This window comes from Salvia splendens, chromosome 2 (genome assembly GCF_004379255.2).
Source record: "Salvia splendens isolate huo1 chromosome 2, SspV2, whole genome shotgun sequence".
Classification (NCBI taxonomy): Eukaryota; Viridiplantae; Streptophyta; class Magnoliopsida; order Lamiales; family Lamiaceae; genus Salvia; species Salvia splendens.
The window spans coordinates 41,287,319-41,309,929 of NC_056033.1; the positions used below are offsets into that span (position 1 = coordinate 41,287,319).

At 39.0% G+C, this 22,611-nt stretch overlaps 5 protein-coding genes and 1 long non-coding RNA gene across 9 annotated transcripts; 3 read left to right on the forward strand and 3 right to left on the reverse strand.

Annotated features, from left to right (window-relative positions):
* Positions 1 to 487: 487 nt before the first annotated feature.
* LOC121792878 lies at positions 488 to 1,439 on the forward strand. The gene is made up of 2 exons (XR_006048955.1): positions 488 to 967; positions 1,068 to 1,439. It is a non-coding gene; the product is annotated as an uncharacterized LOC121792878 (long non-coding RNA).
* A 5,092-nt stretch (positions 1,440 to 6,531) lies between these two features.
* On the forward strand, positions 6,532 to 10,067 carry LOC121792877 (somatic embryogenesis receptor kinase 2-like). Of its 2 annotated transcripts, XM_042191003.1 has the most exons (11): positions 6,532 to 6,968; positions 7,053 to 7,185; positions 7,258 to 7,329; positions 7,434 to 7,577; positions 7,668 to 7,739; positions 7,803 to 7,874; positions 7,962 to 8,062; positions 8,326 to 8,460; positions 8,708 to 9,052; positions 9,135 to 9,538; positions 9,652 to 10,067. In XM_042191003.1, exons 1-11 carry the CDS (start codon positions 6,890 to 6,892, stop codon positions 9,964 to 9,966), a joined length of 1,872 nt encoding a protein of 623 aa, XP_042046937.1. In that variant the 5' UTR covers positions 6,532 to 6,889; the 3' UTR covers positions 9,967 to 10,067. The 2 variants fall into 2 exon arrangements, with proteins under 2 accessions (XP_042046937.1, XP_042046936.1); XM_042191002.1 differs by having other exon boundaries at positions 6,532 to 7,185.
* A 426-nt stretch (positions 10,068 to 10,493) lies between these two features.
* LOC121780034 (chaperone protein dnaJ 20, chloroplastic-like) lies at positions 10,494 to 10,916 on the forward strand. Its single transcript, XM_042177556.1, has one exon. It carries the CDS (start codon positions 10,494 to 10,496, stop codon positions 10,914 to 10,916), a length of 423 nt encoding a protein of 140 aa, XP_042033490.1.
* On the reverse strand, positions 10,914 to 14,335 carry LOC121780042 (tRNA modification GTPase MnmE-like). The gene is made up of 10 exons (XM_042177568.1): positions 13,547 to 14,335; positions 13,307 to 13,445; positions 13,029 to 13,144; positions 12,466 to 12,675; positions 12,309 to 12,368; positions 12,174 to 12,221; positions 12,001 to 12,019; positions 11,766 to 11,884; positions 11,414 to 11,632; positions 10,914 to 11,282 (listed from the first exon to the last, which is right to left on the reverse strand). Exons 1-10 carry the CDS (start codon positions 13,838 to 13,840, stop codon positions 11,088 to 11,090), a joined length of 1,419 nt encoding a protein of 472 aa, XP_042033502.1. The 5' UTR covers positions 13,841 to 14,335; the 3' UTR covers positions 10,914 to 11,087.
* A 483-nt stretch (positions 14,336 to 14,818) lies between these two features.
* LOC121792879 (sulfate transporter 1.3-like) lies at positions 14,819 to 19,306 on the reverse strand. Of its 2 annotated transcripts, none has more exons than XM_042191004.1 (13): positions 18,623 to 19,306; positions 17,799 to 18,116; positions 17,668 to 17,716; positions 17,384 to 17,591; positions 17,120 to 17,294; positions 16,968 to 17,033; positions 16,780 to 16,893; positions 16,580 to 16,696; positions 16,057 to 16,470; positions 15,780 to 15,970; positions 15,289 to 15,374; positions 15,127 to 15,203; positions 14,819 to 15,047 (listed from the first exon to the last, which is right to left on the reverse strand). In XM_042191004.1, the coding sequence occupies exons 2-13, from the start codon at positions 18,102 to 18,104 to the stop codon at positions 14,904 to 14,906; spliced, it is 1,947 nt and encodes a 648-aa protein (XP_042046938.1). In that variant the 5' UTR covers positions 18,105 to 18,116; positions 18,623 to 19,306; the 3' UTR covers positions 14,819 to 14,903. The 2 variants fall into 2 exon arrangements, with proteins under 2 accessions (XP_042046938.1, XP_042046939.1); XM_042191005.1 differs by lacking the exon at positions 18,623 to 19,306 and adding an exon at positions 18,352 to 18,403.
* Positions 19,307 to 19,604: 298 nt separating this feature from the next.
* LOC121792880 (heavy metal-associated isoprenylated plant protein 24-like) lies at positions 19,605 to 20,375 on the reverse strand. 2 transcript variants are annotated; one of them, XM_042191007.1, is made up of 2 exons: positions 20,114 to 20,375; positions 19,605 to 19,982 (listed from the first exon to the last, which is right to left on the reverse strand). In XM_042191007.1, the coding sequence occupies exons 1-2, from the start codon at positions 20,265 to 20,267 to the stop codon at positions 19,687 to 19,689; spliced, it is 450 nt and encodes a 149-aa protein (XP_042046941.1). In that variant the 5' UTR covers positions 20,268 to 20,375; the 3' UTR covers positions 19,605 to 19,686. The 2 variants fall into 2 exon arrangements, with proteins under 2 accessions (XP_042046941.1, XP_042046940.1); XM_042191006.1 differs by having other exon boundaries at positions 19,605 to 19,985.
* Between the last annotated feature and the right edge of the window lie 2,236 nt (positions 20,376 to 22,611).

Here is a 22,611-nt window from a genome sequence, read left to right on the forward strand (position 1 = left end):
TTTGTCTTTCTACTCATATATATAACTAGAAAATTTGAATTCTATACAATATTTAGAGTTGCATTTAATTATATTTCTATATAAATATTTCTTAAATCTTTAATTCATAAATCTTTCAATAGAATTATCCCACGTAACGATTTAAGTCATAATATATTACAGAAACAAATAAAAAGGTCACAATGTGAAGGGTAAAAGCATTACTTAAAGTATCCAAAGAATTGTGCCACGTAACAATTTAAGTCATAAAGAGAATACTTCTAAATAAACAAAAAGAAGGGCATAAAGTTAGGTGGAAAATTAAAGTTATCATTTGATTCGGGAGATATGATCATGATAAGAACTGATATGAATTAAATTAAATTAGTTGAACATGTAAAAGTGAAAAGGATAGTCGTGAGATAAATTTTAATCTTAATATATGCAAACGGGTTGAGATACATTTTTATATATAGAGCGATAAAATGTAAACAAACAAAAGAAAAGAATAAATATGAAAGCCAAACTGAACATAAGCTTCCTGAATTCTAACTATGTAACTCTGACTAAGATCGATGCAACAAAGCGAAATTAAAGCATTTTTAAGTATCATTGTTAATGTAGTTAGGATTGATTTAGCTTATTAGTATATCGTTACAGCACCATTTTTATATTATCACTGCTTTTATTGTATTATATTTATTTTAATCAAATGTAAATATAAGTATTTTCGGTGAATGAACTGTAAAATAAATAAAATATTAATCACTTAATTAATCTAATAAAACATTGATAAAAAAAGTTAGCTAATTACTGCCTGATTATTTAATGGAATTGCATTGCCAAATCATTTGAATCTGAGGTGCTGTGGGTTTTAGCTATAGATACAGTTTCTTGTATGTATATGTGGTGATGATGAAGAAGTTGATGGTGAGATGGAGTGTGGTTTGGTTGATCTTGGTGGTGCATATTTCTGCTAATATTGAAAGTTTGTATTCTTTCATCTTCTTATTTACCTAATATATTGTGTGTTTTGTTTTGGATTTTGCCTTCTATATCTTGTTTCTATTTCATGTTTGTCTGAACAGGTGATGTCTTGCATAGCCTTAGGACAAACTTACAAGATCCGAACAACGAGCTCAAACCCTGGGACTCGAGCCATGCCAACCCGTGCACTTGGTTTCACGTCATCTGCAACAACGATTTCATTGTGGAAAGACTCTGAGAATCTGTTCTTCCTACTACCCTTCGTCTCGTGCTTGTCTGAGCGTTGGTCTAATCTTGCTGCGTTCGACTCTGCCTGAAGTGATCTAGGGAATTTGGCTTTATCTGGTCAGTTAGTCCCACAGCTCGGCCTATTGAAGAATTTGAAGTAGCTGACATGCCCTTTGTTTTGCGTTTGCTTCCGCTCGGTTTCGTATCTTATTTCCAATCAATGCATAATCTGGTGTGTTAGTGTAGAGATTCCTGATCATATTTTTACAGAGAGTTGTACAACAACAACATCAGCTGGACAGTTCCCGATGATCTCGGAAATCTGAGTAACTTGGAGAGCCTAGGCCTGTACATGAATAGAACTTCACCGGTCCCATTCCTGAAACGTTGGGGAGACTTTCCAAACTACGGCGCCTGTAGTAAGTCTAGTCGAGGAAAAAAAAATATTGCTTCTATTCTGAAATTTTAGTGTTAACGGCAGGGGCGGATCTATTGCATATAGACCAGGGGCAATTGCCCCACCTCACCATTTCATTTATACATAGGTATAGGTATAATATTATTATAAAATGTGTATTATGTAAAGCTTTGCCCCCTTAGTATGTTAACAGAAAAATCTTTATTGCCCCACCTTGAAAAAAAAACGGAAGTCAAACATGTATTTTAAATAATATTTAATAAAACTTGGTTGTTTTTTAGAGTGTCCACAATGGTGGCCTTCAAAGGCCACCAAATGTGGCCCGGCCACCATTCGTGGCTCTCTTGTGGCCTTCACAATGGTAAAAATCAATATTAACTAACAAGGGCCACCAAATGTAAAAAATAACAAGGGCCACCAAATGTGGCCCTCTAAAAAAAATTTAATTTATTTTCTTTTTGGTTAATGCTATTTTTTAATTTAACTATATTAATTTTTTTGTAGACTAATAATTTGTGGATCAAACATGATTTAATAAAGTTACGAATTATAGATAAATTTTCGTCGTATTTTTGATAGGGGAAAATTCTACAACGAAAATTTTTAAAAAACACAACATAAAAAGATTAAAAAAACGCCACCGCTACCTACTCGGTTGCGTCATCGGAATCCGGCACATCTTCTTCACCTCCTTCACCGCCACCGCCGCCGACACCGGCCCCACTGCCGCTTGCTTCGCCCGTCGCCGACCCAGCGGGGAAGCCCAACTTCGACCTCAACCTAAGAATGAGGTCGTAGTACATCATCTTGGTGATGGGGTCCGTCGACTTATCGTACAAGCACAAGTTATCCTGGAGTTGCTTCATCATCTGCACCTCCAGTGTTTGAGTCAACGCCGCGGTCGGTGTTGAAGGGTGCGCTGTCGTCGCGCTCGCCCGAGAGACTTGGGAAGCGGATCTAGCTTCCCGGATGGCGGATTGTTGGCCTTGCGGGCGCTGGCGCCTCGACATTGTCGAGGGGGGCTCATCTCTCACATCGTCATTCAGGTCGAATGCACGTGAGTCGGTACCACTGCTGTAGGTGCCGTCGGCCCCGGTTTTTGTCCGCTTCCCAGTATGACCGGTCTCATCGTCGCAAATCGCCTTGAATTGAGGGGAGTCTCGGAGAAGCATGTATTCATTCCAGTAGGTGAACTTGGGCCAGTTTTCAGTATTAAACAACTGATACGATAACGCCCGTACGTCGGCTTCGCTGCGGCCGCTTTCGGCATTCTGGAGCTGTCTCTCGTAAATGTTCCTGAACCTCTTCACAGCTCTACTGATCCGGCCGAACTTCTTCTGGATTTGGCCTTCATCACGGGAGGCACTGCCTTCTGGTTTGAAGCTGTTGTACACCGTCAGGACGCGCCTCCAGAAGCAAATGTCGGTCTGATCCGTGCCGATGACCGGATTCGTCGTGACTGCCTCGCCCCCCACCACCGCCGGTTCGGCGACCCCCGGTGGGGGCCTCCATCTCCACACTACCGGATGTCGGGGTCTCCGGTGTACCCATCAATTGTTCCCATGTGAATCTATCAGATTCAGACAGAGGAGACTGAGAGTATTGGAATTGGGAGGATTGGAATTGAGAGGATTGGAAGTGCTGGGACGGGTTGTTGATCGCGTCCATATTCGGTCGGTAGTCACCGAACCCCGATGGTTGGCGAACCAAGTTCCTCTGCTGGGATGGCTGGACCCGGAATTGGGGCGATTGCGGACTCCACGTCTGATTGGGGAAGTTGCCGTATCCCGAGTCTCCATACCCCGGGGAATTACCATCTCCACCTTGCATTTTTTGTTGTGTTTGAAAGTGAAAATGAAGGAAATGGAAGTGTACAAAGATGTGGAAAAATGGAAATGGGAGGGAGTGTATTTTTATAAAATAATTTTCGAAAAAAAAAAAAAAAAAAATTTCGGCGGCCCAGCCGCGTTTCGCGGCCCGCTGCAGTGGAGGGCCGCGGCTCACACGGCTCAGCCGCGGCTCAGCCTCATCTCTCGCCTCAGGGCCCCGGCTCTCGGCTCTCTGCAATGGGGGGCCGCGTGAAGGCCACGGGCCGCGGCTCCCCCATTGTGGACACTCTTAGATGGAAGATAAAAAGTCATTTTGAGTGTTGAAGAAGCAAACGTGTCTCTCTATCTGCTCTTGAACAGTTGAACTTGCAGAGAAAAATGAGAAGAAAGGTATACAAAAGAAAATATCACAATCCTATACAAAGTTCTTGCAGGTTGTGACTTGGCTCTCGGAGGAAACGAAATTCATTCAATCTAAATCCAAATAGAGATTGGCCCGTCGTCCGCCGCTGCTGGATTGTGGGAGTGGAGGAGAAGCTGCTCAGCTGCTGGAGAAGAAGCCGAGAGGCGAGGAGGTATATATATTTAATATAATAAAATGTCATCTCTTAGTTTAATCATTGATCAGTTGATCTGCAATAATAGTGCTGGTTGAATTTTTTTTTTCATCCTCCTTATAATTTTGTGAAATTTAGAGATTGAGATTTCCTGTTGATCTAATCCGAGTCTGTGTAAATTATTTGTGGTAACAAATCTGAGTGATCATTGTAGGAATGTTGTTTATGCGGATAAATTTATGTGTGGTTATGCTGTAAATCTTATTGAATTACTGTCTCTAATTTATCATACTTTATCATATTTGTGTATACTGTACAGTGTACAAATACAATCCTAAATTCTTTAACTTTTCATGTTCTCTATTAGAGAGTTAGTTATTAGTAATATTCATCATTTGATTAAACCTATGACTAAATCAATTTTAAAATTTGATTTTCAAATAACAGATGGAGAAATTTCTCAAAAGAAAGAATTTAATAGTAGAAGGAATACCATCAATTGGAGAAGGAGCAAGTGATGATCACTCTAAAAGAAGACATGTGGAAATCAATTTGGAAGGCCTTCCTTCTGATCCCGGGCTTAGAAAGAATATTTTCAGTTATCATCCTAATGACCGTGATAGAATTAGAAGACATTATCTGCAACAAGGCCCGTGTCAACCGAAGGGACACGATTTTCCTCAGAAAAAAATTGGCAACATATATCGACGCTTTGTTCCAAAATGGTTTGAGGAACATGGAAATTGGTTGGAATATAGTGTTTCAAAAGATGCTGCATTTTGCTTGTGTTGCTATCTTTATAGGCCAAATTCTAGAGCACAATCAAGTGGTGAAGTGTTTGTATCAGATGGATATACTAATTGGAAGAAAAAAGAAAAATTCAACGAGCACGTTGGAGGTCCAGATAGTGCCCACAATAGAGCACGTTGGAGGTCCAGATAGTGCCCACAATAGAGCATGCTTAATATATTTTAGTATCTTTTTGTTTTATGTTTATTCATTTATTTGTATATATATATATATTTTTGCCCCCTCTTGTACAATGTTCTGGCTCCGCCCCTGCATAGGCAATAGGTCAAACTCGGTCCTCACCCGACTTCTGATTGGATCGCCTACTCGACCGAATATTTACACGCGGTCGACTTGTCCGGTCCAAGCTAAGAGCCCTTCATAATTTTATTTTTTGTGAAATGGTTTGCATAGTATACTACTTTTGTAATGGACGCCCTAATTTAAAGAAAAAAACTGAAAGATGGTGACAAGTTAATGGGTTGCATGAAAAAAATGTTTTTATTCATTAATTTTACTTTTTAGGCTGATATCTCTCATACTCCCCGTCCCACGTTACTTGGGCCATTTGTTTTTCACAGTCATTTTTTAAAATAAAAAATAGTTAAAGGGGAGAGATATTAATGTAAGAGAGATAATAATATAGACTCTTATCTTTCTTACGTTACTATTTCTACTGTTTAACTATTTATTAGAGTATCATTTTCTTAAAACGAATGTAATAAGGAAGTCATTCAAGTAACATGAGCCCAAGTCTAAGTGAGACATTTATATTTTGCCACTAGAATTTAGGCAGTGGTGTGTGATGAATTAAATTGCACTCCTACATACTAAGAACTTCATGCATTTCTCACCACATTCAAATCTGGTGGTAAAGATGAATTGGGTTATAGTTTGTGTATTTTATGACTATTAGCCCTAATTAAAATAAATAAAATTTTAAGACTCTTATAGATTTCCTAATTTGTCTGAAACATAAACATAGTATCAGTATGTGATGGTTTGGAATAATCAATTTCCCTGTTTGGTTCAGAAATCTGGCATCTTTAATTTTGAATATGAGTTTATGAACAAAGTGGTTATGAAGAAAGGGGTGAAAAGTATGTACTTAATGTATAATTTATTAGGAAAAGTAAATGTGTATAGTGTTATATATAAATCATTATATGTGAATCATGTGATCTTGTTTTTTCATCAACGTTGTATATTATAAATAATTTTGCACTGTATTACCCTACCCTATCTACTTGCTCTATTGTGCGTTGCCCCATCACATTTTCATTTATCGTTCCACTAATTTAACTAAAATATTTCTTAAAGCTTTATTCATAAAGTATCAAAAGAGTTGTCCCACGTAACGATTTCAGTCATAAAATTTTCCAAAAATTAATAAAAAAAAGAGTCACAAAGTGAAGGGGAAAAAAGCTTTATTATTAAAGTATCCAAAGAATTGTCCCACGTTATAATTGAAGTCGTAAAGGAGAATACTTGAAAAACAAATAAAAAGAAGTTCACAAAGTGAATGGGAAAGAGCTGGAATTAATATAGAAGATAAAATGGTACTACCTGGCTCCATTAAACTTAACGTTCAATTCGTCGAACAAGATAATATTTAAATCTGATTTGAAATAAGTTAAATTAGACTATATCCATGATTAAATTAGTTGAACATATTAAAGTGAAATGAATAATCGTTACATGCAATTTAATCTTGACATATATAACAAGAAAAGAGTAAATATGAAAACCAAACTGCACATAAGCTTCCTGAATTCTAGCTAACCTCTAATCAATTTTCCCTTTTTCCCACTGTTTTTCTTTTTCTCGTGTCTTTTTATCCATATCTTTCCTGCTTCCTCCTTTTACTTTTTCATACGATTGGAGTATGCAATTGAAAATGATTTGCTTGTAATAAAGGAAGTTAAAATTGATGAAGGCAATGATATCATATGACACTAATATAACTCCAATATGGAGAAGCTCTATCAAAAGTGTTGAAAAAGTATAAGACTAAAAAAAATCAAAGCTTTGGACTGATTGAGGGATAATGGCTTCTGTGTTTCAGCTATAGATACAGTTTCTTGTATGTATATGTGGTGGTGATGATGAAGAAGTTGATGGAGAGATGGAGTGTGGTTTGGTTGTTCTTGTTGGTGGTGCATGTTTCTGCTAATATGGAAAGTCTGTTTTCTTTCTTCTTTATTTGGTGTTTTCTTTTGGGTTGTCTGTTATATCTTGTTTCTACTTCATGTTTTGTCTGCATAGGTGACGCCTTGCAAAGCCTTAAGACAAACTTACAAGATCCGAACAACGAGCTCAGAACCTGGGACTCGACCCATGTCAACCCGTGCACTTGGTTCCACGTCACCTGCAACGATGACTTCATCGTGAACAGACTGTAAGAAACTGTTCCTACGTACTGCCCCTCGTCTCGTTGGTCTAATCTTGCTTCGTTCGCCTCTGCCTTCAGTGATCTAGGGAACTCTGCTTTGTCTGGTGAATTAGTCCCAGGGCTCGGCGTATTGAAGAATTTGAAGTACCTGTGAGCCTTGTTTGGTGTTTGCTTCGGCTCGTTTTCGTATCTTATTTCCAACCATTGCATAATCTTGAGTGTTAGTGTAAAGATTCTTGATCATATTTTTACAGAGCGTTGTACAACAACAACATCAGCGGGGCAGTTCCAGATGAACTCGGAGACCTAACTAATTTGGAGAGTCTGGACCTGTACATGAACAGTTTTACCGGTCCCATTCCTGAAACGTTGGGGCAGCTTTCCAAGCTGCGTTTCCTGTAAGTCTAGTCGAGGAAAAAGATTTCGGTTTCTATTAAAAAACATCCTACGAATCTTACCGTTTGCTGATATGTTCGTTGTAAGGACAGCCGGCTAAACAAAAACAACTTCACGGGCCCCATCCCTATGTCATTGACCAACCTCTCGTCTCTGCAAGTGTTGTGAGTGTCCCGAGTTCGTCTAAAATACTTGTTTTCTGTTTTTATCATTGCGAGTTCATGCAGGGATTTATCAAACAACCAGCTTTCGGGTGTGGTTCCGGATAATGGCTCGTTTTCATTGTTCACGCCAATTAGGTATTCCGATCGCACATAGATGTGTGTTTGCAGTTTCGAAAATACCATATAAGTGAGAGTCAACATTTTACCTTTGTGCGTTTGCAGTTTCGAAAATAACTTGAACCTGTGTGGCCCTGTCATTGGACAGCCATGCCCGGGATCGCCTCCGTTTTCTCCGCCCCCTCCGATTATTCCGCCATCCCGAGGTATTCCTGGTTTAACAATGCATCTTTTTTACATATGTTTTAATACGAAATTAAAAAAAGTAGGAGAAAGTTAAAAGAAAAAGTAGTTTAAGTATTGTCAGTATATAGTGGGACCTACATCATTAGTGCAGTAGTGTAATGTGTGGTGAAAACGTTTCTAAAATAACAAAATGAAACTACTTTTTTTGTGAAGAAGGGAGTAGTAGATAGGCCACGTAAGATTGAGTTGCTTTGTATAATCTACTTACGTTATGTAAATGCAGGAGGAAATAGTATGACGGGAGCCATTGCTGGCGGAGTTGCGGCTGCCGCTGCTCTGCTATTAGCTGCACCGGCAATCGCCATTGCATGGCGGTGTCGGAGCAGAAAACCAGAAGAATATTACTTCGATGTACTAGGTGTGTCTGTGGTTTGATTCGAAATGTAAACTCTGTGAATATGGAATAATCTTGTTGTTCCGCGCGCACTTATTGTTGGGTTACAAACGGAAGTTGGAAGGTGTATATAATTACGGTCCAACCCCAATTAGTTTGAGGCCTTTTGGGAGTGACCTAAAAACAAATCCGTGCGGGCTTGACCCAAAACGGACAATATCAAACTAATGTTGCAGTCGATGATCCTAACACTTATATGATTGCGTTGCAGCGGATGAGGATCCCGAAGTACATCTCGGACAGCTCAAGAGATTCTCTCTTCGAGAGCTGCAAGCCGCAACTGACAATTTCAGCAAGGAAAATCTTTTGGGGACAGGCGGCTTCGCAAAGGTGTATAAAGGAAGTCTTCTCGATGGCTCGCTCGTTGCTGTTAAAAGACTCAATGATGCGAGGACTTCCGGCGGAGAGCTCCAGTTTCAGTCGGAGGTCAAGATGATAAGTTTGGCAGTGCACCGGAATCTTCTTAGGCTTTATGGCTTGTGTATGAGTCCGACAGAACGATTGCTCGTTTATCCGTATATGGAAAATGGGAGCGTTGCATCATGTTTACGAACAGGTTCTTTCTACCTGCAATTTTTTGTCGATTGGTATTCCTTCGATTTTAAGAACCTGAACTCATCCATGTTTGTCCGTTGCAGAACGTCAAGATAATGAGCCACCGAGGCCGCATCTCGATTGGCAGACTAGGAAGCACATTGCTCTCGGTTCCGCCCGAGGCCTGTCGTATTTGCATGAAAACTGCGAGCAAAAGATCATTCATCGCGACGTCAAGGCTGCGAACATCTTGCTAGACAAGGATTTCGAGGCTGTTGTCGGAGATTTTGGTATGGCTAGACTTATGAATTATAAGGATACCCACGTGATAACTTCTGTTTGTGGTACCTTGGGACACATCGCTCCAGAGTACATATCCACCGGGAAATCATCTGAGAAAACTGATGTTTACGGATACGGGATTATGCTTCTTGAGCTGATAACCGGACAGAAAGCTTTCGATCTGGCTCGCTTTGCCAAGGACGATGATGTTTTGTTGCTAGATTGGGTAAGTAATCTTTTTTTCATTTACGAGTTACAATGGATACATAGAAATGTTGCATTTTCATAAGCAAAATGACTCTTCATTTACGACCACTAAGTAACGAACTCATCATTCAGGTCAAGGGACTTCTAAAAGAGAAGAAGTTCAAAATGATGGTCGATCCCAATATGCAGAGCAATTACATTGAATCAGAAGTCGAGCTGCTGATCAAGGTCTCTGTCCTTTGCACGCAAAGCTCATCGGTGGACCGGCCTAAGATGTCAGAAGTGGTGAGAATACTAGAAGGCGACGGGCTGGGCGATAAATGGGACGAATGGCTGAAGGCCGAGGCTCACAGGCAAGAGGTCGAACATGCTTCTCGCCTGACTTACGATTGGGCCATCGACTCAACAACAAATTTAGACGCGGTCGAGCTGTCCGGTCCAAGGTGATCTACTTGTGTTATCAAATAATTGTACCGAAATTTATACTAGAAATAGAGGAAGTGATCTTTCGTACAAGTGTTACAAATAATATTCAGAATCTTTTACTAGACTTGATTTCTTTAAATCCATTTTTTTTACGAAAAAAAGGTGTGAATAATAATACATGAAGATGTTTCTGTAGCGTCGGGGGTTTGAGTCACTACAGTCTACAGTCGGGGAGTAAATAGGGAACCATTGCTGTTTAATATCAAATAAGAAATACACCTTTGGAGAAATCGAGGTTAGGCTCAACTATCACAATAACCTCCAAACCCCAGGCTTTAGGATATATCGTCAAATATCTTTAAAAATTGATGAAAATGGAGAAAAGAACTAGGTAATTTTCTTCAACAAGAGATGGTAAAAACCGTGTCCAAATCCCAGCATAATCCAAACTTCACTATATAACTATGGTACTTCGACCAAGATTGCTCGAGAAAGATCGATGTTCGACCTAAATTCTCAACTTTGTTTCACTGTCGGCACCCTTCACTATGACGAGCGTTATCAGTCATCTAACGTTCTCCTATCGGGAAGGTGTGCAAGGGCAGCGGAAATTTGGACCTATTTCTTGTACGGCTATTACTAGCAAAGAGTTTATGCAAGAGATATCGGCTCTTAAAAATACGAGGGTGGATGCAGATCAATTGAAGAAAGCATACCGGAAACTGGCTCTCCGTTACCATCCCGACGTGTGTGATCCGTCAGTGAGGGAAGAATCCACGCGCATGTTTGTTGAGCTGCAGAAGACGTATGCGAACCTGCTGGATCAAGAATCTCAGAAAACGGATAGGTCAGAAACGAGGGGTAAGTGGGAAGGCCAGCTCTCGGAGCTGAGGAGACAGTCATGTCACAGAGACGAGCAGGGAGATGGGAGCTGGGGAAGCCGGATGAGGGCAAAGCAACACGGCCCATGAAATAATAGAAATTCGTTCATTATTTGAATTCTTTTCTGGCATAGCATCACAATAATTATTGTGTTTTTTGTAATGCAGACTATGACAAACTGATCTGACTAAGAAATGCATTTGTAATGAAAGATGTGTCTCTTATACTCAATTTTCTTTTGAAAAAACAACGAACCCCGACTATTTACCGATGCAGAATTTGCCGAAAATATTTGACAAAACTTCTTCTGAGATGTCTTCTCCGCTTATCTGTGCAAGAGCCATGGCTGCTTCTCTGAGATCAATTGTCCAAAAATCGAGAGGGATCTCTTCCTCAATAGACGCCTGCAGCCTCACAAATGCCTCCCTTGCACGAACGAGCTGCTCACATTGCCTCTGATAATGACCAGAAAATTTAACATTTAATAAGGACTAGTAGTTCTTTATCTTCCATTTTTTCAAGAATCGATTCCAACTAATGTACAATGGTGTTGCAAACGAGGATGAAACTTTTGATAAAAACCGACCTGATTTACTGTCCATTTCCGACCCCCAGCAGGGATCTTGTTCAGACCAACTAGCTCTACGACTGCAGATTCCAAGTTGGAGATCCCTTTACCAGTCACGGCACAGGTGAAGACGTACTTTCTGAAAGATCTTGAGAGTGTGTCTACCCACGCACAAGATGAAGCAAAGTCGATTTTATTGACCACAAGAACCACTGGAGAAGTCGATGAAGTTGCGATCTGTATTTACGAGGGGAAAGGAAACACTAAGCATACGTGCAGCGTGAAAGAATGTTAGTCTATGTAAAATACTAATTCAAGAAACACCATCGACACACCAAATAGTGAGAGAGAGAAAGAGAGTTCTCGATACCTTATTGCTATGAATTCTCTCAAGAAGTCTGTCATCCTCGGAAGTCCACCCCTCAGCCGCACTTACTGTCATAACAATGACATCGGCACCCATAGCAACTGCTTCGGATCTCTCAACACCTTAAATAAACAGAGTACAGAACAAATGAATACACCAGAGTGTCTAACGATATTAAATAATAGTAACACAGAACATAAAAGGCATGTAAATCTTCGTAATATGAGGGATTCTTAACCAGGGAAACACAATGAACTCTTCAAGAATATACTGCTTAACTCAATATATTAGACTCATAAAGGAGTGAAAGAAAATTATACAAATCAAGCAGATAGGTAACATCACAACTGTTTTCACTCTGCAATATTGGTAACAATTGCTCGATCACTCTGCATGCTAAAATTTATGTACCGTTACATGATCAGGCATAGTAGAGAAATGGCCATAAAGGGATAAAGTCTAGTGCATTCACAGTTTTCATCAATTTCTATCACTGAAAAGAAGAACAAGATTGAATGCTAAAAAAAATAAGCCTCTGAATCATACCTTGCTCCAAGCATTAAGAAGGCTTGATTTTCCAACATTAGGTCGGCCAACAATAGCAATCTGAACAAGATCAGTGAACAATGTCATGTTATGATTATTGAGCAATTTCTTCGTGTGAAAATTAAAATTATCCGGGTTATTATATGGAATATAATACCTGAACTCCCGACTGCAGAAGCTTGTCATAATTGGCAGTTTCCAGAGCACCATCTACTTCTTGCAGCATCTTATGTATCCTATCGGTAACTAAGTTAATGTCAAGGGGTGGCATCTCGTCATCAAAATCTAGACGGGCTTCAATCTCCGTAAGTAACTCAATGCATTGAGCTCTTAATGATTTGACCATGAAAGAGAAGCCTCCCTGTAACAGGATATGAAAATTCATATTAGAAATATGCCACCATCACGTGGGTAGACAAGAGAAGAGATAAAGAGATAAAATCCATCATCGACTTGGGCCCACTCTGATACCATACCTATATAGAGGAGTCAGGATCATCCATACCTATATAGAGGGGGAGGGATATCCATACCTATATAGAGGAGTCAGGATCATCACCAAGTCGATGTGGGACAAGATTTAAGAGTTTTAACAATTCAAAGGTGTCAGATGCCAACCATGACGATTGACGAGCCTCTACTTAAAGGACGACGATCCAAAATCATTAGTTCAACCAAATTAACTAAAGGGATTCTATGAAATATGAAACGTTACCTGTAATCTGCTAATGCAGCATCTGCTGCAGCCATCGACTTGGATGTTACAAGTTTTCCCACATTCTCAGCTTGAGAAAGATCGAGACGGCCATTTAGAAAAGCCCGTATAGTGAATTCGTCTGAGATACCAAAGGAATAATATCAATTCCAGTCATAACATCAAGAAAGTGACACAACTGGCTTGGTCCAATTGCAACCAAACCAGTGAATTATCAAGGATATAGCGACAGATCATAGTTAGTCGAGATAAAAATTAAGATAAAATGAAAACAGAATTTGACCTGGTTCCGCAAGCCTCGCTCCAGCATCTAGGCAAGCCCTTAACACACGTCGCAGACACACTTCACTACCATGGCACTGAAGCTCAATCACATCCTCACGAGTGTAAGATTTTGGGGCCAACATGGGAACTACCAGAACCTAGTTGGAAAAAATAAAGCACACTCATATCATTACAAAAGTAGGACTAATCCACGCCCACACACGCCCTCAGTATACAGATACCAAAACACGAGGTGTACCTCATCAATGACGTTGCCATGAGAATCCAAAACCTCACCGTACTCAACAACATGGCTATTAGGCCACCAACGAACACCCTTCCTCCTCTTTCTTGACATTGGTCTAAAAACTTCCCCAGCTATAGAGACTGCTGAAGGACCAGACAACCTGACTATCCCCACCGCACCAGGTGGCCCACCCAACGAAGTCACAATCGCAGCAATTGTGCTCGAACTCGGAACTGGCTCTGCACAGCTCACTTCTCCATCCCCCAACCTCTCATCTTTGTTCAGTACTAATGTGTTCTCTTTCATAATTTTTTTTTTACAAAATTAAAAAACAGAGGCTTCATAATCAAGAAAAACTACTTCTTCATTTACCAATCAAATTTTATCAACCAATCAAATATTCATGTAAACATTGATTCCAATTTTTATTGCCTTGACTGGCTACCAAACATTTTCAGCAAAGAAACGACATAATTCAAAGATAAGCTATCAACTAATGTTTTCGTCTTTTCCTCTTTATCCAAGTCCATACTGGGGCATTACAAGATTCAATTTTTTCACTCTATTTAATCAAAGAGACAATTTTCGTGAAACGGGTGGCATGAGCTGAGAGTTACCTTTGGCGGTGGCGAGTGGGCGAATGGAAGCAGACTTGTGAGAAGTGGAGAGAGAGACTTCTGTGAAATGGGGTCGAGAATTTGGGCAAGACTGAACGCTGGAGAGAAGCGCAGCGTTGCAATTGACAAAAAACGACGAAATGAAGATTGCAGAGCCATCGATTTTGCGGTGTTGCTATTCGTAATCTCTAAATATTTATGAGTTTCTCAATATTTGAGTACTTCAATTCTTAAATAGAAATACATATCAATTTTAATTTTTTTTTAAAAAGCACACAATTAAGTTTTTTAACTCCAAATTAAAATTATTTTTTTAGCTCGGCAATTTACACAATTAAATATTTTAGTGTGTTATTATGTATTATTACAAAAGAATTATCCTTGACTTAAATTTATCAAATCAGCCCACTTTTCATACTACAAATCATTCATTCATACTAGAATTTTTAGTAGAAAAAAGTCAAACATCTTGACCTCGTAAATCTTAATTTCGTTTCTTGATATACTTTTGGTTTCCTATTCGTTTTCGATTAATAGGAATTTTCAGTTAAAAAAACAACCAAAACTCTAATTCGTAAATTAATTTCACTTCTTGATATGCTTTTGGTTTTCTATTCGTTTTGGGTTAATCAGAATTTTAAGTTGGATAAACCAAAATTCAAATTCGTAAATCAGAATTTTCGGTTAACCGAAATTTTCACTTCTTCCACCCTAGTTACACCCAAGAATAGTCTCACAAATTTTCACTCCCACTAGACTTCGTCACTAAACTTGGATGAACATGTCTGAACTGCATCAGCCACTGTCAGAAAAATCCTATCTTCACCAATCAAATCTGCCACATCGGATGCATGTAATTTATCCATCACAGTTGGCCCAGGATTTGCAAGAACAAGCTGTCCAAAGATTAAAAAAATGTTCAAAATTTATGAAAATTACCCCTAAATTTTATGTATCAAGTTGAGCCTAAGTTACCTGAACTGATCTCTTCTGCAGGCTCCTGTGCAGGTCTTCGAGGGCGTGGATCCCGCTCGTGTCGATGTCAGTGACGGCTGCAACAGCGTCCGACAAAACAAACATATTATATCAAACAACTCAAGGAAGAGAGAGAGAGAGAGAGAGAGAGAGACGACTTACGTGACATTTCTACGATCAAAAACTGGATTTTGGGGAGGCGTGTGGCAACGAGAAGCTCGTCCTCATCCGTTAGCCACCTAAGTAGCCTGCAAAAGATGAAGGACCGTGCGTTTTATTGATAATACGCGACAAAGTATCGAAAGCATTTCGTATTTAAGGTGCTAAAAGTCTTGTAAGCACAAGTGGTGTAATGAGTTTGACTATATTGACTGGGCCGTAACATTGAAATACGCAACGGTATATTGAAAGCAACACAATTAGAGCGGTCAAACATAGTCCAACATGATTTTGAACCTAAATTTTGAAAAAAATTGGGTTGGCTTGGACGGGCCCAAAAATTTCAAAGAGTAGGCCCGCATGACACCGCCTACACCATCCAAAGAGTCAGCGCATAAACTACACGAGACTCAATAGGTCCAACCTGACCTAACAATACGCGACAAGGTACTGAAAGCAAGTTCGTAATCCAATATATGAATAAAACAAGTTACCTTTCTCTTATATAGTTGGAATTTGAGAAGTAAATAGCAGAATCAACTCTTATAATGAGAACTCCAGCAACCTTAGTTGCCTCTGGATACTGCTGAATATTCCTATACACATTTGTGCCTGGAATCTTCCCAAGTAGGGCTGTTCTTGGCCTAGTCACTTGCAATAGCAGCTTCATGAACGAGATCGACACCTGTCGAGACGAGCACGCACGCTATTAGGACTACCCGTTTTTTCAAACTCGAGACTTTTCGACCTATAAACGACCCAACCACTTACTGCGATCAGGAGGCCGATCTCGACTGAGATGAACACGACACCAAGAAAGGCCCCCATGCAGGCGACGAAGTCGAACCTGTCAATCTTCCATATCAAGATCGCGGCATCGTAGTCGATCAGGCCGATGACGGCCGAGATGATGATGGACGAGAGGATGGCGTTCGGCGTGTACTCGAAGAGCGGGGTGAGGAAGAGGAGCGTGAGAAGCACAACAATGGACATCACTATGTTCGACACCGCGGTCTGGCACCCGGCCATGAAGTTCACCGCAGACCGGGAAAATGAGCCTGTAGAAACGTAGCAGGACGTCATCGAACCGGCTATGTTCATTGCTCCAAGAGCAACCATTTCTTTGTTTCCATCAATCTGATAATCTTTCATGGCAGCAAAAGTTCTTCCAATTGCAACAGCTTCCTAAAAAACAGAAACATAAAACACCAAGAAATCAAAAGGGTATAAATTTTTTGTAATTCAATCTTCAAAAAAATCAAATAAAATAACAAAAAAATTGAAATAAACTCACTGTCAAAGCAACCATGCCAGCAACTATCCCAATCCTAAGGCCTTTCAAGGCATACTCCTTAGTGAAGTAAATCTCATCAACAGAAGGCCTATTTATGCCCTTCTCTATATGCTTCACCTGTTTTCCAACGACACGAACGCGTTCATTAACACGAAGTCTTCGACACAGCACAATAGAAACAGAACGAAAAGAGGCCTTACGATCTGCACGCCCTTCTCCTCAGCGTTGCTAACAAAGACGATGAAGGTGGAGAGGATCACAGACACAAGGGGAGAAATCGCAGCTATCCAGAAGAGGTTCTTGTACTTCTTCCCCTGCATAAGCACCGTGACTCAGAAACACCAACGACGTTCATTCGTGGATTAGAAATCTGAGTGTGAAAGCTTACAATATACTTTGCTGATAAGAGAAACACCAGAAAACTTGTTCCAATGAGAATAGTAGGCACATTCCACTGCATAAACACAACTCACATAAGCAATTACGATTCACCGAGACAGACAGAGAGAGTGAGTGAACGCGAGATAGAGAGAGGCTCACTCCATGAGGGGCTGAGCTCAAGATAGATTTGACTACAGAAATGAGATCTGTGTTTTTGGTGAACTTTTTTATGCCTAAAAAGCCCTTGAGCTGTTGAAGAGCAATAGTGATAGCAGCACCACCCATGAATCCAACTATGGCAGCATGGGAGAGGAAGTCAATCAGGAATCCCAATCTGCACACACGCACAACGCACACAACATTCAGTTGATATATCGATGAATTGGTTGCTTTCTGTTGAGGAAGCCATAGAAATTTGATTGCCTGAGAATGCCAAGGGTGGCTTGTGTGATCCCAGCAAAGAAAGTTGCGGTGAAAGCCAGCCTACGGTACACAAGAGGGTTGGCAACGGGATCAACCTCGTCTTGCAGCAGAGTCCCCAGCAGCAGAGACACAACAGCAACGGGGCCAATGGCTATATCCCTCGAGCTCCCCATCAACGCATAGATCAAAGGCGGGACGAAGCTTGAATCTTCACAACAATCAAAAGTTAGTCACATAAAACTTGAAGGAAAAATGCACGAATTCGACTAATAAATGCCACTCACATAAGCCATACTGTGGATCCAAATTTGCAAGCTTGGCATAGCCAATGTCCTGTTGTTGCAAATCAGTAACAGAAACATCACTAAAACGATGCAGAAGACAAAAATCGGCGCGTTTATGAGTTGCTACATACTTGAGGGATGCAGAGGGTGGCAATGGTGAGCCCTGCCACTAAATCCCCTTTGAATTTGCTAAGATTGTAGCCTCTGCCCCACGAGAGAATCGGGAAGACAGCCTCGGCTCCTAGGAGGAACTTGCGCGGTCCTGATTGGTCCTTGAACGAGCGGAGAGGATCGTCTGCGAAGAACGTCTCCTTGAGAGTTGCTGAGAACTCCTTCCACAGCTTCTGCTTTGGAGGAATGCCAACCTTGTATGGCAGTGACGGATCGCGCGAAGATGCCTCCATTTCTTCTTCTTTCTTCTTGTTAGGATCTCCCATCAAGATAACAGACTACACAAATACAAATGCAGCAATGAAATTATCAAAAATGTAAAATTCATGGCCTAACACAATGCAAGAAATATCACGAAACTCAAAATTCAAAGTTGTTGAATTAAAAAGGGATTTTAACACTTTCTACGTTACTCCTTGTTAGCTTTTTGAGACCTAATTTATAAAATTTACAGCTAAACTCATAATTCATTGCATAATTTGCACTTTCTGTGGAGAGGACTTAAACCCTCACTGATCTTCCAAGAATTCCCAATGTGAATCTATAGAAACATCGTAGAATTAGGTTGGAATCTCATTACAGCACAAAATGTACAAATCAAGTAGTGATACTCAACAAATTACTTTTTCCACTAAAAGTCTAAAATCAACATGTGATGGTGGATACAAAGAAAACTCAACATTCATCAAATAAAGAAAAAACATGTGATACATACACATTTTATCAATATGGAGTACAATTTCAAGAACTAATTCAATCTTTCTACTATAAATATAATTCTCACCAACAAAATGTTCAAACACCACACAAAGTGAATGAAGGGCTTTTAGAATAGCAACCCCACATCCCACCTGAGGGCAAAAGGGCCATTCTGCAACATCAAATTCCCTCAAGAAACACTACAAATTGGTAGCTCTCACCCCACAATAGTGCTATAATGAATCCAACCCCCCCAAAAAGCAATCAAGATTATCAATAAAAAAAATTATGGGCCTCAACAATTTGGATCAAAGATCGAATCTTTCTTGCTTCTTTGAACAATGCAACAAGCCCTCTTGGTTTCTTGATCAAATTTCTCCAAAGATTTCAGCTTTTTGTTGAAAAGTGGAAGGTAGATTCAAGATTTAGGGGAATCGATTAATTAATAGTGTTGGGTAGCAGCAACATATCTGTGTCAAGACGTTGAAAAGGAGTGAGGAAATTGTTCAACTGCAACATCCGTGGATGACGGATTGCCAGCATCTATTTATAATTGTTTTGCCAATAGAAATAAATCTATATAATTTGCATGCATGTAGATGGAAAATGATATTGAATTATGCTTTGAAATGGTCATGTTCTTGATTTTTTGTAGTTGTAGTTGTATGAGGACGGATTATTGTGTGAGATTCCTTCATTTAAGACCAATATCCGTATTTAATTTTTGTACCAAGTCAATCTTTTTGTAATATACTCCCTCCTATTTAGAGGATTTATCAAGGTGAATTATGAGAAAATACATTGGTTATCACTCTGACAGCAAATCACATACATTGAGACTTTTTCCATCAACACAAAATAAAGACATGTTTGAATTGTTTTAACAATGGTTCAATGTTTTATTGAAAAATGTATATTTAAGTGATTTAGATTATTAGTAGTAGATGTTTTTGCATAATAATTTAGGTAAATTTAAAGAGTTTCGTAAAAAAGATTAGTAGCGGCTTAAGCAGTTCAGCACTACTCGATGAATTTAAGTTCCAAGTACTATTTATTAACACACTATATATTATAATCGACCCTAATAATTTTAGGGATATATAAAGATTCGGATTCAAACACGTACATTTTGCTATCCGAACAAACACCCTACATGACCGCGCAAGCATGGGGGTTGTCGTCGCTAAACATGAGAGCGTACTTCTCCTCGACCGGGTTGAAGGTGCCGACGCCAGGCTCGTCAGTACCGCGCACGTGATTGGCCGGTGCCTTCTTGTCATAGACGCCACTAGCATAAGGATGTGCAATGAGGCCGTACGGAACATACGGCCACGGCTCCGACTTCTTCCCGGTCGACTTCGCCTTCTTCAACACCTTTTTAGCATCCACAAATCCGTACACTGTTGCCTTCTGTTGTTTCCAGTCCACCGTCACTGACTTTGCTCCTGCTTTAATTTTTTCGATAAAACTAAAATTGGTCAAAAATGAGGTATTTAATGGCATACATATTACTATATTTTAAAACGACAAAATGAGATACTATTTAATCGCGGACGAAGGGAGTATTATTTACTACCTTTCATGCCGGAGAGGACATTCTTGATTCTCTCTCCGCAGCCTTCACAATCCATTCTAACTTTGAGATCAACGGTGTTGAGCTGCTTTCTCTTCTTCCTCTTTGTGCTGCTGATCAAATCAGCTATGTAATCAAATGTTCCTTCAACTCCCATTTTTCTTTTTCTCTAATTACAAACTCAACTCTTTCACTTTGTTTAATTGATAGTTTGAGGAGAGAAATTTAAAAGGGGTATTCAAAATTGTTTTGAATGAAACACTGAGATTTTTGTGTTGGTGAAAATTGAGTTGTCTTTGCATGTCTTTTTATAGGATTTGAGGAGCAATGAAAATGTTACTTTTTTAAAAAATAAAATCTAGAGTTGGATAAATTTGGCCTACATTCCAAGTCATGAGATTCTGTTATTTATTATTTATTTTTCTTATTTTAATTTTTATTGCATGGGCATTGTTTGCATGAAGTATATTACTTATATTTTGATTTTGTTCTACATTTTTCATTGTGAATTATGTGGCCACATATACGTGTAGACATTTTTAGTTTGTGGAATGTTTTAAGTTGCATACAAATTTTATAGTGATTGGAGTTTACTTTGATTGACATGATAAATTGATAAAAAGCGATTATTTGAAGGATAAGATAGTCAAGCAAGTTCAAAATCAATTAAATCAACAACATAAACAGTGTATTCGTTTAGATTGTTCTCATTATACATCATATTACTCAAAATAAAACGTTAATGTAGTAAATTATTGATGTGTTATCTAGTTGCAGTTTATACCATGTTGCTTGTCGACTGTCGATGACACGAAGTGAATAGTAGCTACTAATGTAAATAATTGTTGATTTTTATGCAAAAGTTTTTATCAATAAATCAAATTATGCAAAAATGTTACCTAGAATTTGAAATCCAAATTATCCTTTATAAACTCAAATTCAAAAGTTAAAAACTATAGCCCTTGTCAAGAATTATAGTAATATACTAGTCTAGGGATGTATTCCCTTTCAACTTGCAAATATTGTTCAAAATTAAAATACTTGTTATCCATTAGATCTTATAATTTAACAGTTAGATTAATGTCACATGTCATCTAATAATGTATATTATTAGTCAAATAATGTAACTTAACTAATAATGTACTACTAATTAATAAAATAATGTAGCATTTTAGTCTAATAATATAGCTCGACTAATAATGTAGCATCTTGAGCTAATAATGTAACTTATCACAACCATTCAATCCAAAATTCCAAGAGTTGTGATCTGTTTAATGTTTAACCTAAGGAGGTAGTAGGACCCTAATACACTCCAGGATATATGCATACTACAAATTTGATTTTTAAAAAAAACATAAAGATTTAAAAAAAAAACATAAATAGTAGAATCTAACTTGACTGCCTTAGCCACGAAGTGTATGGGGTCGATAAAATATTAAGTAGTTTTACTTCACCATCAAAATAAAGAAATACTATAATGTTCTCGGCCACGTGGCGTTAGATCGCTACGCCACATAATGATCTTTGGTGATCGGACGGTCACAACATAAGGACTATCTTTGCAATATATTCCTCGCGATTGTCGGTTTTCCAAAGGGCGGTGGCAAAGAGTGGATATACTATTTAAAAGGAAAAGATAAATATGCTAAATGCTACTACCATCTCAATTTGATATTGTATTTTTGTTTTGTATAGTTTTAAGAAACGTCACGTTTGCATAATTCACAACAATTTTTTTTAAAAATGATGATTCGTGTTATTGTATTGGTGTGATATTATGTCGACACTATATGCACACACTATTCATTTACATTAATATAAATATCTCATCACATTTACAAGTTACACAAAATCAAAGCCATTTAGCTTTAAAGATATATGGTACTTAAAGCGGGTTTTAATTTTTATTTAATTCATAAATTTGCTACTCCTAATAATTATCTTGCAGGTATAAAAATGTTATTAGTGGTGTTGGGATTTACGCACACAAGGCTTTCACACACTCAATAAGATCACACACACACTCACTGTTGTATGAGATCACACAATGCAGAAAACACACACACTCACACTTTGAGTATTGAAGATGATAATCTTGGAGAGAAAACTGGAAAACTCTTTATTGATTAAACTCTCTACTCTAAACTACATACACGGTGAGCTATTTAAAGCTCCATAATCACGTAGCAACTGCTACTAACTAATTACAAGAAGAATCAAGAAAGCAAGAAGAATAACCGCTACATCTCAGCTAACTAACTGCTGCTCCAACGGCTAGTTCGGCTAGGTTGCTTCTACCTTCTCGGTTCAAGACCGAACTCCTTCTTCGGCTCAATACCGAACTCCTTCTCGGCTTACAACCGAACTCTTCCTTCTCGGCTCATTCCAGCTCAACGCCGAGCTTCCTTACCGAGCTTCCATACCGAGCTTCCATACCGAGCTTCTTTACCGTTGAGCTTACCGACTTCTGCCTTCTTCTTCTTCTCGGCTAGTTCCAGGCT